This window comes from Lupinus angustifolius, unplaced genomic scaffold, assembly GCF_001865875.1.
Source record: "Lupinus angustifolius cultivar Tanjil unplaced genomic scaffold, LupAngTanjil_v1.0 Scaffold_18_48, whole genome shotgun sequence".
Lineage (NCBI taxonomy): Eukaryota > Viridiplantae > Streptophyta > Magnoliopsida > Fabales > Fabaceae > Lupinus > Lupinus angustifolius.
The window spans coordinates 11053-28987 of NW_017719149.1; the positions used below are offsets into that span (position 1 = coordinate 11053).

Genomic DNA, 17935 nt, shown 5'->3' on the forward strand with positions numbered 1-17935 from the left:
CGATTAAATTGTCTGATTGAATCAGATGATGTTATATATAATTAATATTTATTTATAAATATATAATTATGTATATATAAATAGAAAATTTTATATAATTAGTAATTATATATAACTATATTAAAGTAATATGTCTCCATATTTTTTGGACTAATATAAAACAAAATATTAGAGTAGTATTATGTTTTCTTTAAATTTGGAACAATTTGATTCACTAGTTATTACGATTTAACCGGATATAACATGATTGAACTATGATTTCGCTAGTTCAAAATATTCTAATCCCTCATTAAGTTAAGACTATAAACTAAAACCATTTTCAAGTTCGGTCAATAATCTAACATGTGGAATTGGTACTCACAACTTTGCCTTAACTATATCTTAAACAAAATAGGAGAACAACTTCGGAAACTAGATAATTATATCTGCTGTTTTACTGATATTAATTTAGCATCTGTTTCATTTATTTATAACACATTGGTTTTAGATTTTTAGTCAAGAATAATAGTTACTAGTAAGCAGTTATAAATTGTGTTGTAGTAAGTGCTAAATAGTAACCGATAAATTGTGCTTCTCCTTAAAAAACTTGTTAATCTTCTGAATAATAACTGAACAATTGCTTAAGTATCCAAAAGATTTAAGCCAAAATAACACATTGGTTTTACATTCGAATAGTTTTCATTAAGAATCCATTTTCCTTTCTGAATCTTACATTTTCACCAACAACGATTATAAATTACCTCTATTATTTCACCCGTTTGGATATTATTGCATAAAAATAATTCCTTTACGCTTTTCATTGCCTTCAAGATTTGATTTTTTGCTGAAAAAAACTGCATACGCAAGAGGGTAAGCACGTTTTAAAAAATGGAAGATTCTCAAGGAATGATTCATGGGGAGAAGAAAGGACATGAGGTTATTCGCTTAGAACGTGAATCTGTCATTCCAATTCTGAAGCCTAGGCTTGTTATGACATTGGCCAATCTTATTGGTATGCTACTAAATTTTAAATTTTGCTTTCTTGTTTCAACATTTTGATCTTGGAATTTGGTTCTTTGTTGTTCATTATGCTGTGGAAGTGATGAGTGCTTGTAATGTAATTTTGATTTGGATGGAGTGAGTGTTATTGCGGAGATATATAAGGGTTGCTTTATTCCTTTTTTTAAAACAAGGTTTTGGGTGTAATTCACTGATATAGCATACCATTTACCCAGTTTAATTTTTTCAGTGTTGTTATGGGGTTCAAATTTGGTTTGGGCATGTGTGAAGAAAATCTCTAGAAGCCTAGGTGTGGTGACCCGATTTTCAGTTGGAATACCGGCTCTGCCACTTAGGAAGAGGTGAACTTGATTTCCACCTTTTGTGATATATTTTTTAAAAATTTTGTATTTTTAAATATAGGTCGGACAAAATTGGGTATTTATACTAGGTATGGAGTAAAATTCAGATGGAAGGTAGCCCAACTTAATTGTTAGAGGAAGAGTGGGACCGATAAAGATCTGTTAGCAAAAGAAAGATTTAGCTTTATACAGGTTGTCTATAGATATGATTTATGTTATGGCGTCATTTGGTATATGTTGCCAACTTGATGTAGTGGGAAAAGGCTTGATTATTTATGTTGTAGCAACAATTTTCCCTGATTCCTCTCCCTCCGAAGTTGCTATTCTCTTTGTAACTAGAGTCGTTTGAGTATAATATGCAGAACATAGTACCGATCGAGCTGAGTTTTTGAAGCTCTGCAAGAGAGTAGAGTACACGATTCGTGCTTGGTACCTCCTACAATTTGAGGACTTGATGGTATTACTTCATTCCTTGATTTATTTGATATAGCTATAGATACCTTGTGGTTGTGGAGCCTAATTCCTTTGCCTTTTCAGCAACTCTACTCCCTCTTTGACCCTGTGCACGGGGCACAGAAGTTGGAACAGCAGAAGTTGACCCTTGAAGAAATTGATGTGCTTGAACAGAATTTCTTGACATACCTATTTCAGGTACAATGGCTATTTCATGCATCATTAATGTCCACAACTGTAGTTATTGAGCATCCTGCTAATATAGGCTTGAATATCCATCAGAAATAACTAGCTTACGTTATTGAACTATTGATGTAATGGCTGTATTACTAGTTATTAGAATGAAAAAGGTAAAATGTAATTGATAAATAAGTTTTACTTGACCTAAATAATTGGGGTCTGAGTAAAAGATAGTGGCATGAGATACATCTTTTGAATATTTGTTTCTAGTGGTATCTGAAGATTCTTTGATTATTTATGCAGGTCATGGAGAAAAGCAACTTCAAGATAGTGAGTGATGATGAGATTGAGGTTGCACTTTCAGGGCAGTATCTTCTAAATCTTCCCATTACTGTTGATGAATCTAAGGTTTGTGCATAATATATGTGCCTTTAGTGGCATAGGTGTTACTTGGGATGTTTGGAACAATTGCTGATTTATGTATTTTTGCTGGTGAAGCTTGACAAGAAGCTTTTGAAGAAATATTTTGAATCGCATCATCATGATAACCTTCCAGATTTCTCGGATAAGGTATCTCTATAAGGATTTCTTCGCTCTGTGATGTTCATTGTTCTGTCATTTGGGTGGAGAATTTCCTTCTTTTTTTTGGAGGGGGGGACTAAGAAACATAATCTTATAAAAAAATCGATCAAGTCATTGAAAAAATTGTTTGTAGATATCAACTATACATCATTTCGCTTTTGTCGCTTCTTTATTTGTTTTGACATTTCCCTTCCTCCATCCACCCCCTCTCTCTTGAATACTCGCATAGTAGAGGCTGATCCACAATTATTATTAATTTATGTATTTTTCCACACTGCATCCGAAGTTTTTCAATTCACCCGAACAAGTGACCTGAACATGCAAATAAAAATACTAATCTTAGTTTTTGTGTAGTTCCTCGTAATTAGTCTGTTTATGATATGGCATGCTAACGCATCCTATTATTTTAGTATGTTATCTTTCGGCGTGGCATTGGAATTGATCGAACAAATGACTACTTTATCATGGAGAAAATGGACATGCTCATTGCACGGTTTTGGGCATATCTGTTAAGACTAACAAGGTAAGCTAATTCTCATATTGGAAAGTAAATTTTATAGTTGTTGTAAAAAATACACTATTATAAGTGATGAAATTGATGATTAGGTTAACTTGTCTCAGTGAAACCCTTGAAAAGGAAACATAAATTATTTTTTTGTTAGCCTTTATTATAATCAATATCACCATCAGACTCAATGTGCAGTGAAAGACAATATCTTGGAATTTATACATGTAAATGTACCAGAGAGTCTACACTGCATGTTTGTTAGGCTTATTTCCAGAAACCTTTTAGAGCTGTGCTGCTTTCAGGTTGGAAAAGCTTTTATCCAGAAGGCCGAAAAAGCATAGTAAGAAAGATCCAAAGAAGGACGATGACATTAACTATGAAGCAGATGGAGAAGACCTTTCTGTTGAACGGATACGTCTTGAAAATATGCAATTAAGGTCCTATTTCTTTTCTCTCTCCATGTGTTGTTGTTGTTGCTGTTGTTTTTATTGTTATCCCTGATATCTTTTCTTTCCGGCGGGTTTCATAGTGTATTTACATAAAATGATTCCTTGTAATAGATGCTTATCTGATGCATATTCTTGTACACGATGTTCAGTAGAGCTGATCTAGAGAGGAAAAAGAGAGAAGACATAAATTGGAGTGAGTTTCTCATTTTACTTATTTGGTTAAAAAGAGAAATAGAGAAGAAAGAATAAAAAAGGTTTGGTCCCACCAAAAATATATTCTTCGCTAGATTGCAATTAAGCTGAGAAGAAAGAGCGGAAGCTTTGTCATTTTACATGTTTGCCCATCTTTTTCCGTTGTTACCGGCACCGCGCTGACTTCATGGACTTAACTATTGGAAGGAGCAGATAGCACGATTTTAGCTTTAACATTGATGCTTTTAATGATTTGTTTATGTGTTCTAAAAATTATTCAAATGCCTCAAAGTTCTTTGTATATTTAGTCCATCTTTTGTTTTGCGGAAGCACATGATATTTCTTTCTCATAGAAATTGTTATTGCCTATGCATCCAAATTGCATAAATTTGGAATGTTTAATGATTTGGTCACTCATGATATTGTTTGCTGCCAGTTTCCGCAAATTGCTTGGCAAGACCCTAATCCAAGAACCAACATTTGATCGGATAATTGTCATCTACAGGTAGATCTTCCTTCTATATTCACCTTCTATTGATAAATTGAAGTTTAAGGAGAAAATTGTTTCTTCAGGAGAGCCGGTACCAAATCAAAAACAGAACGAGGAATATTTGTGAAGCATTTCAAAAACATCCCAATGGCTGATATGGAAATCGTTCTTGTGAGAGTTACCTCCTTTGTGAAGCATATAAAAGACAATCTAATTTCTTTTATTACTTAATTACCTTTTCTCCCCAATAAATACAAGTGGCTCTGAAACTTTTTACTTGACAGCCTGAAAAGAAAAACCCGGGATTAACTCCAATGGATTGGGTCAAGTTTCTTGTATCAGCTATAGTTGGTCTGGTTAGTTCTATACTATAGTCAAGTACTTTTTGTAGTGTTGTTAACTTTTCGTCATCTTGAATTAATGCACTTAACGTTCTCTTCACAGGTTGCTGTAGTTAGTTCACTTGAAATGCCTTCTGCTGATTGGTGGGTCATCATTGCTGTTCTCTCCACAGTAATTGGTTATTGTGCTAAGACATACTTCACGTAAGCATATTAACTATTTTCTTTTCAATTGGAAACAATTATTGTGATAATTAACTGCATATTACACTGAAAAAATGGATCCTAATTATATTGGGTAGTATTTTAAGCAGATTTTTGTACCAGTCTTATATAATTGCTGTAAATTTGTTACCACTGTTCTTTCTCTTGGTACTTATTCTGGGCCGCACTAGTCATAGGTTATGAAAACTGGACCGATCATTTCACCAGTGAAGCACTGATTCACAGTTTAATGGTTTAACTGTGATCAAACCCTGATTGAACTTCAAAATATATATATATATATATATATATATATATATATTTTGTAAAGAAAGTGAAGAAACAAAGAAGAAGAAGTTGAGACGGTTATTGAGAGAGAGAGAAACGTAACTAACTCCTCATTCAGTTATTCTATTTATGTTATTTCTTAATTGTTACAAGATAAGAGCTTCTCACTTCTATTTATAGAAGCTGGGGACTCAGGGAAGATGGGACACATCAGCAAAGCTAAAGAGCTTGATATTACAAAAGCAGGACTTACTTATATTCTAATATATATATATATATAGAGGTGATAAAACCTTGCTATTATGAGGGGCGAGAAGCATGAATCTTGACAATTGGAACTTGGTTGAATGATATGACTGTAAGTAAATGCACGTGACCTGTTAAGTTGTCATGCGACCATCCGGTAACCTATAATCTTGACCATCAGTATATGAAGATTTTCTCCTTTTACCTTTGTAAAGTACATCTTCTTTAACATATTATATTTTAGTATTCATTTAGAACTGGGACATTATTCTATTGATGTGAATAATGTGGAAAATGATTTTTAGTAATATTGTTAAACCAATTTATATATAAATATAATTAAAACAAAGAATTAGTATATTTTAAAAATATCTTATAATAAAAATATATTGGCATATTTTATATTGAAAAATATATATTTAAATGACACACATTTCAAATTTATAATATTTGCATCAGATAACAAGTTTCCATGTTCAAAGTGGTTCAGCTTTGCCACAATACCGAAAGGGGCCTGTATTCGAATCTAAGTCATGCTGCTCTACATTTCAACATTTTTAACAAAACATTGAACTAGTTCTGGAAAAAAACTGGTACTGGTTCGACGGTTAGCCGGTTTCTGATTGATCCAATGGTTCATAGGCCGGTTTTAAGATCACCACGCTGAGCAGCATGACTGGACTGTTTGTTCCAGTTTTCAGAACTGTCATTCATTACTCAATAGTCATGCTACTCATTGAACCTTTGCTTTATCTTTTGCCACATCCCACAAGTTTTTGATGTATACATCATGTAAGTGCATGTGATAAATATATTGACCATAGTGGCTACTGATTTTATTACTCTTAGATTCCAACAAAATATGGCTCAGTACCAAAATTTGATCACTCAGTCAATGTATGACAAACAACTGGACAGTGGAAAGGGTACACTTCTCCATTTGTGTGATGATGTCATTCAACAGGAAGTAAGTTCTAGCTTTTTGACCTGTTTCATTACATGCTTTTTTATTTTCAGTTGAATCAATAGTTTTATGTTTTTTGTTAATCTTTTCCTAATTGCTTTGAAATTATGATAGGGCTGGCCAGTTCTAAAGGAATAATCTGGAACAGGCCAGTATATTAAATGGATCTAGTAATGCATTACACATAATGATTTAAATCATTCCTGCTGGTGTTAGGAAATAATATTTGATCATATGATTTGTATGTTTTGGTGGTTTGGAAGTATAGTATATGATAAGATAGCTGAATGGAGTATTAAACTACATTGAATATCTTGGATATCAATCTTTGTATATAAATAGGTGAATTTTGAGAAAGTGGTCCAATAAATTGATTTTGGTTTACACCAATGTTGTGTGTGTAGCTTCTTAGCTTGTGAAGTTGTCTTATGACAATATGTTTTTTAACAAGCTTATATGTGCCTATATTTGCCCACAGGGACAAAAAACATGATCCTCTTTGTAAGCAAGCTTGATAATGTATTGGTTGTGTCTTCTTAATTTCTCACGAAAGCATGTACTTTTTTTGAAAGGGTGGCCCAGGCCCAAGGCTTTCACCTAGTATGGTTTGGGAGGGTAGATATATATAGTCATAATACAACAATAACCAAGTCTTAGTCCCACTAGGCGCGGTCGGCTATATGGGTCGAATGATGCCATAATGCTCTATCATAAATCTTGTCCACTAACAACATTTATCTCTAAATCTTTCCTAATTATTTCTCCTATGGTTTTTATTGGTCTTCTTTTACCTCTAGAAATTCGACTAACCTCCATTTGATCTACCGTCCTTATTAGGGTTCTAATGGTCACCTCCACACACGCCCAAACTACCTAAGGCGCTACTCTACCATCTTTTCTACGATTAGGAGCTACCCAAACTTTTTCTTTAATACATCCATTCCTAATCATATCTTGTCTACTGTGTCCACTAATGCAACGTAATGTTCTCATCTTTGCTACATTAAGTTTACTCTCTTGTTGACATTTTATTGTTCAATATTCAGTCTCATATAACATAGTAGGTCTTAGCTGTGCGGTAAAATTTTCCCTTAAACTTGAGTGACACCTTTCTATTCATATATGACACCTTATGCACTCTCCGTAGCCTAAATCCCGAGAAGAATCAAGAGATGGAGCCTTTCATCTGCCTGGAGGACAAAAGGACAGAATCAACTAGACCCAAGGGATCACAAATTCAAATGACTCCTTATTGTTTGTTAAGTAAAAGAGTAGAAATCCCGAGAAAAACTAGTCTTGATCACTGTAAAAATCATGGATATGGAGCGCTATGTTTTGTAGATAGAAAATAAAGTCATATGTGGCTGTTCTCCTCAGATGCTCCCTAATTTAGGTCTCATTCTTTGAAATTCTAAAGATAAATAAAATAACATATTAAGACTTTGGAAATGTATCTGCTACTTGAATATTATTGGATATTGTTGATTTCTGCATCATGCATCTGAAAACTTAAATTTAGGTGCATCAACTGTTTTTTCAGCCTGTAATTTGTTACTTTTTATATGATAATATCGGGTACTGCCAAGCAATCTTTAACAATCAGTGGAAGATCATTTGCTACTGCTAACCTTAAATTTGAATTCTAGGCCTGCTTGTGATTTTGCTGTATGTAACTATGCACTGGCCAAACATCTAAATGCTATTAATCTTAAATTCTTAAATGTGCAGGTCAAAGAGGTAATACTTTCATTCTTTATTCTGATGGAGCAGGGCAAAGCTACAAGACAGGTACATAATCAACATAATTTTTAGCAATATTGTATTCTGTTTTCTCAGGCATTTTTTTGTATATATTTTGAAGTTCTATTTTATACTTTGAGGAAAAAAGGTTTCTTTTGTTTTACTTAAGTGCTAGTAATGTGACCCAGGATCTTGATCACTGGTGTGAGGAACTAATCAAAGAAGAGTTTGGAGAGGAATGTAATTTCGATGTGGATGATGCAGTTGATAAATTAGAGAAGTTGGGGATTGTTACTCGGGTGAGATTCCTCAAATTTTGCAGATATCCATGGTGAAATATTTAATATTTCTATAGATTCATTTTTTATATTAGAAAAAATGTATGTATTGATAGTGTACGAGTTTTATACATGATCAGTTCATTATCCACTATTAATTTTTAATCATGATGGATAATCTACCGGCTGTGTATAAATGTTTATACTATCAGTGCATAGATATTACAGTCTTTTTATATATCGGTAGAGGCAAAACTCACTTTAGTAATCCTTATACCTCGAAAGGGTTATGTAAAGTTTGGTTGTTGTCATTGGTAATTTTGATTATGCAAGTAGTTGATGAAATATTAGTTGAATTTTGAACCATATTTGCTATGAAACATTGTATTTCTAAAATTCTGACATACCCGTATTGGGTTGTGTACAATTGGGTACTCCTTTGACGTAACCTGTTTCAGATAGTGAACTTTGTCTCACGTAACCTGTTTCAGTTTCTCACCCTCACATCCCAACCAGTTTGGGATCTCTCTTATCTTTTGAGCCACTTGAGTTGTATGCCTAGGAGGGTGTACCTTTATTTCACATTTATTTATTGTTTTCGTGTTTATATTGATGTATATGTACCTTCAAATCTTGGAAACTACCTCTTTATCGGTGTAAGGCTGGATACATCTACCCTCTTCTGACCCCACTAAATGGGAGTCTTGTGTACTGGACCACCATTTATATTGACGTACATGTACCTTAGATTTTTTTGAAACTGTCTTATCTCATACCCGTGTACATGCAACATAGGGTATTTGGTTGTGTTAATTATGTTCATTTGATAGAGTTTAATATATATGGACATTCTGAATGACAAAGTGAGGGAAGATTGAAAGTAGTGGAATTCTTTAAGTTGCTTTTCGGTTTACTTGATGAAATGGTCAGCATTACTAGGAGATTATTTCAAATTATTTTGTCTCCAAGAAATTCATCTTTCATGCTATTAGTTTCTTTTGTTGACTTGAAACTCTCCTTGTAACTCAGGATACTATTGGTCGGTATCAATGCGTTGGGCTGAAAAGGGCTAACGAGATCATCGGCACCACCACTGAAGAGCTTGTCCTTAAGGCAAGACAGGGAAACACTACTTCTTAAAGGTGTTTTCAAAAGCTGCGTATCTGTCTCGTGGAAGTGTTAATGTTGGATAATAATAATATTAAACCCTAAGAAATTGCCCGGGACTGGAATTTATCTTTAAGGGTCTCTTTACGAGTTGAATTTTGGAGGGGAAGGAAGGGATATAGAAGGTTTGAGAGTCATGAAATACACTAGTGAGATGACTCAAAAGCTTTTATTTTCCCTTCATTTCCCTCCAAAACTCAACTCGTACCTAAACCCTTACGCTACTTAACTGAGGTCTCCTGTCATAGATGGTAGTTAATTTCTGTGTTATGTTTATCCGTTACTTCTATATTTCTTTTGAATTTATGTCATTCTGCTTTCTGAGTCTTTAGTGTAAAATTTTAACTGTCGACCCAATTTAAGGTTGTTGTTTGAGAGCCAGATAGTTTCAATGATGTGTTAATATATGAGTGTAATAAAACTGTAGTGTAAGATGCACTCAATTAAACTGTTTGGGACTATTTAATTATTTAAGTTGGGAATGTATTATATTTTGTACTTCTGTTTTAATAATTCTTTTTCCTTGTAACAAATTTCTCCTTTTATATCTTTAACAAAAAAAAAATGGGTTATTACTTATTAGCACTTTCAAATGCATATTCACATTCCTTTGTGACCAATCATAATTTTATTAAAAAATAAAATTTATATTTATGAACTTATAATTGGCTTAGTAGTGGGTGAATAGAAAATATGGAGGGTCAATAGCATCCTACACTCTTAACTAAGCCCTAGTTATTTCCATACACTTATAATTTAGTGAAATTATCAATATGACATGTGGATATTTCGAGGGATGTACACAGCGATTTTGGTCAATGTTGAGGCACAAATTGAATAGTATGATTTTATAAATATGGTGAATTATTTTTTCGTAGTCCAAATGAAAGGAAAATAGCATTGACACTTCCCTCACAATTTTGAAAATGAACAATATACTTACCTGATAAATATCTTTGTTTATTTTCAATATGTATAGTGTTTTACTACACTTGTTTCAACATTTGCCACCTATCTAGGTTATCTAACTATACATATTCAGACTAATAACATTTTGGGAGAAAAGGGCATTAATTGACTCTTAAAGTTGCGTGTGAAGGAGAATATTTTAATCTCTATTTGTAACCTAGAAGAGGATTAAGTTCATGAGTCATATTATGAAGCTAAGAGAGGGTAATTGGGTGAAGATTAAAGCAAGAGACGTACATTACTGAAAATCAATTTGGTTTTATGTTGGGGATGTAGGCTAAAGAGGATATATACTTGCTACAATGATTGATGGAGAAATATCGAAATAACCAAATGGATTTCCATATGGTTTTCATTGATTTAGAGAAGAGAGATGACAAAGTGCCCAAAGAGGTACTTTGGAATGCTTTGAGAGAATAAAGGAGTTCGAATTGCCTACGTTTGAGTAATCAAGTATATGTATGATGAAGTCAAAGAGATGGTAAACTCTTATAAGATTTCGTATTGAAATAATAGGATTATACTAAGAGTCAACCATAATCCCTTGTTTACATTGGTCTTGGATGTGTTTATTGGGCATATATAAGAATCAATACTATAATGCATGCTTTTTGCAAATGATATTATCATAGTTGGAAGCTCAAGAGATGATTCAAATGAGAAGTTACAAATGTGGAGACAAGCCTTAAAATTAGAAGCACATACATGACTTTCATATAAGTCGAAGTAAAACAAAGTATATAGAGTATAAGTTTAACAAAAACCTAAAACCCTCAAAATTGGCTGTGACATTTTATAGGTTGGGTGCTAGGACATTTTGGGCCCCAAATTTATAAAAATATCTAACTATGTTAATGTTTGAAAAAAATGACCCCAAATAGTTGATTGTGTTTTTTGTCCAGCAAGGAATGAGGAGTGTTAAATTGACCCCAAATAGTTGGGGATGTATTTTAGTTACTTAGTTTAACTAAGCGTTTTTTAGTTGAGATCAGCCAATCCACAACAAACTAGTTTCCATAAAAAGTGAGTTTAGGTGTCCCTAATTGTCCAACTAAATGGGACACTTGTCCTTATTTAGTGGAAGCAACTTGCACCACCTTTCTTCTATATACATGCATGCAACTTTCATATCAACATTGCACAAATAAATAAATAAAACAATAGAGGGATTAGGATACTAATTATGATGACCACTTTATCAATCTAATAGATTATAACATTAAAGCAATATAACAGATAAGAGCAATGCAAATGATGTCTAATGATTGTACTATAGGAAATGAGAATGAATATACCTAAGCAACGTGAGGCAATCACAATCCGAACTCATTAAATTCATAATATCCATCCAAACCCTATTCATAAAGCAATTGGGAGTATAAATACCCTACAATTTTTTTTTGTCAAATTCAAGTCGATTATGTGGTATACCATGTGTCCCATCGGGGACAATGCCATATCAATCAGTTTTTGGTATCTTTCTACCACTTAACCTGAAAAATAGTAAGAGGTCGACAAAAGTTATCTAGTTAGATCTACAAGACCATTTTGACCATACAAAACATAAACTCGGATCCTCACTAGATCGTCTTGCCTAAATAGTTCCCCTAAGGTTCTTGACGTATCATTGTCATTCATATCCCCCATTGTTGGTTTATAAGGGTTCTGCACATAAGAAGGAGGAGGTGAATTGGTATGTGGCCAATTTGTTGTTTCAATTGTAACTAGTCTTAATCGATTAGAGAGAGCAATTAAGCTTATATAACTCCAGATAATATATTATCGTGCAATTAAATACCAATTAAGCAATGCTAATTCTAACATAGTTGTCTAAAAATCAATTACAACATAAACCAGAAAACACAATTAGATTATTGATTTTAAGAACGACCAAATAAGTTGTAATATCAGAGTCTAACAATTCATACACAATTTCATCGATTAATGAATATAAACCCTGGAATTAAAGAGTGTAGAGAAATAAGATTTGACACTAGAGAAATTAGCAAATATAGTAACAAGATCAAGTGCAGAACAAAGCACATACCGGAAGACATAAAAATAACATAGGAAACTCCTATAAGTCTTTTTTGTGATAATAAATTTGCTATTATAATTGCTCATAATCTAGTCCAACGCGACAAAACAAAGCACATAGAAATGGATCGACACTTTATTAAAGAGAAACTAGATTATGGTCTTATTTGCATACAGAACGTCTCTTTAGGACTTTAGTTGGCAAACGTACTGAGTAAAAGACTTCTCTTAGAGAGATTTCAAGATCTTACTTCCATGCTAGGAATGATAGATCTTTATTCACCATCTTGAGAGGAGTGTTGTAATATTAGGAGATTCATTTTATTAAAGAATTTGCTCTTATTATTATATTTGTCTCATAGTATCAACTAAGAAATTTTATATCAATTAGGAGATTTTGTACATGTCATGCACCATTGCCCCTTCCTTATGCTACCTTTCCCATACCAGACATAGCCTCATACACAAATCTCCCCCTCAAGAAGTTGTTCCACTTCTGGACTCAGACAATTATGTTCATACTTCTGGAATAGTTGTCCAGGAATCATAAACCAAGTCTGAACCTTAATATTTTTAGTTTTTACTAAAACATAGGCAAATTCCATTTCTAATGCAATAGGTCATTATAGCAAGAGCTGCAGGTGTGTAGGTCACTTATGGTATAAATACCAATAGAACAAATCATCAGGAACCAGAAGGATCTTAAAGAGGTAATAATTACAATAGATGTGATATTGAAATCAGTATGATAACAGTATCAAATGGGCATGTATAAAGAAACTTTGTAACTCTCTGAATCAAAAGAGAAAACACAAATACCAAAAGGTGTTGGTCTAGTAGTGTAAGGTCCCGCTAGATATCAGAAAGACAAAAGATCAAGGGTTCGATTCCTGGAAGCGACACTTATTGGGATGGATAACCACACATCCCAAAATAGATTAACTTACTCATAGGATGAGGGAATACCCTAGTACTAAAAAAGAGAAAACACAAATAATCCAGGAATTCAAGAGGCCTAGTCTCTCTCACTTCTCGCTTATTTCTTTGTTTGCCCTCTTATCTTTTTATCCCCTGATTAGGTGAATGAATAACCTCTTTCATTTCCTTCTCTTATGTAACACATCAATTCAAAGCTATTTCTCTCTCCATGCTATAAGCTTGACTCTTGAATGTTGATCCCTGCATACACTTCCTTTCTTCCTACAGTAAACATTCTTAATTGGAGACTTGCAAACAAAAACACAATGCAATCATAATGCCTTTTATCTCTAAGGTTATCGCCTAACACCTCATTACAAACAACTCTGTTTGTTAGTTTATAATGCTTATACTGTCACATTGGTGATGCAGCCAAGATAAATGCAGAAGAAAATTCAGTCTTGAAGCTAAGAAAGAAAGAAAATTGACAAATAAAAATGTGAGCTAACAGTTCCTAGGCAAAATTCTTAGAGACAGAACATTATGTTTCCAAAAGCCAATAATTCAATTCAAATTTTATTAATATAAAGTGACTTGTTCGCTAGGAAAATGCAACCCTTAAATAGAACTCAGTAAAAAATAGGTATGGCATGAAATTTTAAGGAGAAACAGAAACGGTAACCAATGTTTTAAATTGCAGTTGCAGTCATAATTGTGGTCGCAGTTGGAATTACTATGATTGTAGTCACTACAACCATTGCGATGCGGATTCTAGCCGTTGCATTGTGAATTGTTTTGTGATTAAAAAAATATTTTTAAATTTGATGCAATCGATGCAGCCCAAATACGGTCCGATGTGGTTGCACCGCGACCCGATACGACTACATTATTATTATGCGGTATCACACTGCAATTGTGGTGTGAGGCGATTGTGATAGTCACCGCAACCGCAATATTGCAGCTACATCACGTGATGTGGTCCAGAATTTGAATCACTGGATTCTTGACATGATTGCAAAATGAAATGAGAACAGTTGTGAGACAGTCAATCTGAACTAAAATCACCGAAACCACATGTATTCCAATATGTGGAGGGGAAACCAGAAAACCAAGTAAAAGAACTGTTAGGTAGAATCTATAACTATGAAATTCACTGGACAGACTAAACAGTGAGAGCAACACATAAGATGTAAGTCCAGGAGCTACTCCATCATTTGCATTATAAATAGCACAAATATTTAAGTGACAGTGCGCTGCGTGCAATAGTGTGTCGGCCACGTGTGAGTTGGTGTCGTCAAGGTGCTCTATTCGGGGTGTTCAAATAAGACAAATCTAAATAGAGCCATTAACAATGAAAGTTTACAATAACCGTATGAAGTACAAGATGATGCATAAAAATGATTACATACAAATATTAGTCAGTCCCATAGTAGAGCCTTAATTTCTTTGAGATATTGACATTCAACCATAAACCCTCATATAAGGTCTAAAATTTTATGGCAAAGGTAGGTGGTGTACTGATCATATGAAAGAATGTTAAATACATCAATGGATTCTATAGAAATAGCAAGTTTTGAGGTATATCATATTATGACACAATGAAAACAACCATGTCTTAGTCCCACTAAGTGGGGTTAGTCATATTATCACATATAGTTAGAGTCATCAATTATAAACAGAGCTCATGTCTATCTATAACCATGGGTCAGTTGTGCATGCTTAAACAGATTGCACACATCAAGACTCATCATTCATTATCTCATGATAAACAAAAGGGACTAGTTGGTTAGGGACAAATTACAAAATCTGATGAAGGCATATCTCTTGGAGGAGCGACGACCTGGCCTTGTTAACGGTGTTAATGAAGAGGAATATATGTTCTTCAAGATCCTCAAGCTGGTGTTGTAAACTCTGCTGGTTCTTGCGAAGCTGCTTGAGCACTTCCTGTATAGGATGCCTCTCCCTGCCCCTCTCCAATGCAAACCGAACTAGAGCTTTGTCACCCTCAACCGCAGCTTGGAGGCGATCAACAAGGCTATCAATCGTGTCCAGATCGTTCACCACATAAGTGCTCTTAGCGGCAGCGTCAAGCTGCTTCAACCTAACAAGCTCCTTCCTCTCTGATTTCTTAGGATGCGGGATACATCGATTACTACAAAACGGCGCAGCAGTAATGACAGCACATCCAGCAACCGCTTGCATGGTGAAAAAAACTGTTGAAACCATTACTCCCACAGCAGTGACAATTAAGCACATTACACAACCATTGGTGGCATGGCGAATGAGCCTAATTCTAGAATGAGACTTACTTCGACGGATTTCAATCTGTTGCTTTAACTCAGAGAAGCTGTGGCGTATGTTGGCGAAGTTACGAGGAGCATGTGGAAAAAAGAATGGATTGTCATGTTGATCAAATTCTACGAAAATGTCATAAGCGCGACCACAATGGTGCTTAGAGAGGGAGCCAGAGTCGTCCGGGAGGACTGCGATAAGGTCATAGAGAGGTGTATAGATGTAGCGAGTGCGGTGGACACTACGGTGGAGTTGGAGGCAGAGGTCGCAGGTGCTTTCGCTGTGGTCGAAGTAGTTGGATACGAGGCGCGTGAGGGTGCTGCGAGGCGCGTGAGAGTGAAGCGCTTCTCGGATGCTTTCGTGATCAGGTTGAAGAACCTGAGCCAGGACTTGGCGATGATGGGAGGAGTCATTCTCATTATCTGATTCTCCGTTAACATCGAAATAGTGCAGTTGGTCTTGCGGAGGCGCTTGAATAATGGAACGGATATTGTCACAGGAGTTGGCCTGAACGGCAAGGTCGTATTCACGAGAGACGTTGGCAGAGGGTGAGGAACGCGTGCTTGTGGCTGGTGTCGTGGCTTCTGTCGAATTGCCTGGGAATTAAGAATTAAAAGATTCAGTCGGATATTTTTTTCTTCTCATGGCTAAACAACTAGCTCCTCCAACAAGTATCACTCTCAGAAATGAATTTTGAATTTTTGGTCTATTTAAGGATCTAGTAATGACTTACGCTACTAGATCAATTAGTTGGTTTCAATAGAAGATTTATGCAAACAGATAGGGGTCATAATTTTGTGAATGTGAAAATGAAATTGAAAGAAAAGGTTGAAGTTTTACCTTGGGAATGAGGAGGAGGAGGAAGGTTGGTTATTGAGGAGGATGGTGGAGGAGTCAAAGTCATGGACTTGAAGGAGAGGCATTCCAACATTCTATTCCTATCCTGTGATTTGGTGTGAAGCTTGTGCTGCTGGTGATTTTACATACAGACAGAAGGAAGGTAACAGTGGCGACTTTAATAACATGACTAAAACTATTTTTTTTTTCTCAAATTGTTTTTAATCAATTCGGTATTGAAAGATTATAATACTTTTAAATTATAATGGTATCTAAAGATAATTAAACTAGTCTTTTATTTAAGTAATTTTATAACTATTTTTTAAACACTAATCTCCTGATGACAATATGATTGGGTGAAAGCATATAGTATTTTTCCATTCCTAAACTTACACTATTTGTAATACATGGATGGTTAGTAGGTATTGTAAATACTTGACGAATTTTTAATATTTATATATTTCATAACAATCAATATATAAAATTAATTATTATATTAATAATAAGATATTTATATAATAAACTTATGATTATAGCAATTCAATACCATTTATTATAAAACAATAATAAAATAGATAATATATAATCTTAAAATAATAAGTACAAAATAAAATATATATATATATATACCCCAAAAGTTATTATTGTGGTTATCTGTTGTGAATATTTTTACTGGTGCCCACAAAGTTTAAGATATAATATTTAGTATAATAATATATGGTTTATTGCCTTATTCATTCCATTATACTAGAGGTGTCGTAAGAAAGTTTTACTCGTCTAGTTTCTAACACTTTGTTCAATAGATTTTTGGAATGTGGCATTATTCTTTACATCCACATTTCTAAATGTGATTCAATCACCAATTTTTCAAAAATAAAGTCAAATGCTTTCCATTTAGGGAAGACTTCTACATCTTAACAACACTCAATTAAGAAAAGGCTTTTATTTATTGGACAATAAGAACTATATTATACATAAAAAACTTTCCATCCACAATTAGCATAAACAAAAAGGTGATTTACCAAAAGCAAAACATACCAAAAAAAGATTGTTCTGTACTACTTCGCTAAAAAGCTATTGCATCAACCCTAAGGTTTTGATGAATATTTTACATTGAGGATTGATTAACCTTATTTTTTATTGCTGACCTATCTACTTTATGGTGTGGAACAATAAACATATAAAGACAAATTAATTATTTTAATAATCATCAAATATTAAATTGTATATAAAGACTTGAGCAAACTCGGATGCCATAAGGAAGAATTGACCAACGTTGAAGAACTAAAACTCACATGTGCAAGATGTGTGTGGAAGGCAAATCACTTTTATATGCTAAGACTCTCAACTGCCTACTTAGTCAAAATGTATTGGGTACGTGACATCTTCAAAAATGAAGAGTTTAATATTTAAATATTGATTCCCACAAGTCTACATTATCATATATATATATATATATA

General features: G+C 34.0%; 2 protein-coding genes across 2 annotated transcripts; one reads left to right on the forward strand and one right to left on the reverse strand.

Moving 5' to 3' along the window:
- The first annotated feature begins 641 nt into the window (after window positions 1-641).
- Window positions 642-9710, forward strand: LOC109338129. Its single transcript, XM_019575270.1, has 15 exons — window positions 642-991; window positions 1703-1797; window positions 1878-1991; window positions 2277-2381; window positions 2472-2543; window positions 2966-3078; window positions 3366-3500; window positions 4141-4209; window positions 4278-4365; window positions 4479-4550; window positions 4639-4739; window positions 6123-6240; window positions 7966-8025; window positions 8166-8276; window positions 9285-9710. Exons 1-15 carry the CDS (start codon window positions 868-870, stop codon window positions 9393-9395), a joined length of 1488 nt encoding a protein of 495 aa, XP_019430815.1. The 5' UTR covers window positions 642-867; the 3' UTR covers window positions 9396-9710.
- A 4946-nt stretch (window positions 9711-14656) lies between these two features.
- On the reverse strand, window positions 14657-16653 carry LOC109338128 (UPF0496 protein At3g19330-like). Its single transcript, XM_019575269.1, has 2 exons — window positions 16479-16653; window positions 14657-16234 (listed from the first exon to the last, which is right to left on the reverse strand). The coding sequence occupies exons 1-2, from the start codon at window positions 16567-16569 to the stop codon at window positions 15144-15146; spliced, it is 1182 nt and encodes a 393-aa protein (XP_019430814.1). The 5' UTR covers window positions 16570-16653; the 3' UTR covers window positions 14657-15143.
- Between the last annotated feature and the right edge of the window lie 1282 nt (window positions 16654-17935).

What these genes read in the sequence shown, in the direction of transcription:
- LOC109338129 (XM_019575270.1), top strand. Translation starts at nt 868, where the DNA reads ATGGAAGATTCTCAAGGAATGATTCATGGGGAGAAGAAAGGACATGAG. An exon ending in TATCTGTTAAGACTAACAAG is followed by an intron (nt 3,079 to 3,365) that starts GTAAGCTAATTC and finishes TGCTGCTTTCAG; the next exon opens with GTTGGAAAAGCTTTTATCCA. An exon ending in CTGATATGGAAATCGTTCTT is followed by an intron (nt 4,366 to 4,478) that starts GTGAGAGTTACC and finishes TTTACTTGACAG; the next exon opens with CCTGAAAAGAAAAACCCGGG.
- LOC109338128 (XM_019575269.1), bottom strand. Translation starts at nt 16,569, where the DNA reads ATGTTGGAATGCCTCTCCTTCAAGTCCATGACTTTGACTCCTCCACCA. An exon ending in TCCTCCTCCTCATTCCCAAG is followed by an intron (nt 16,235 to 16,478) that starts GTAAAACTTCAA and finishes CTTAATTCCCAG; the next exon opens with GCAATTCGACAGAAGCCACG.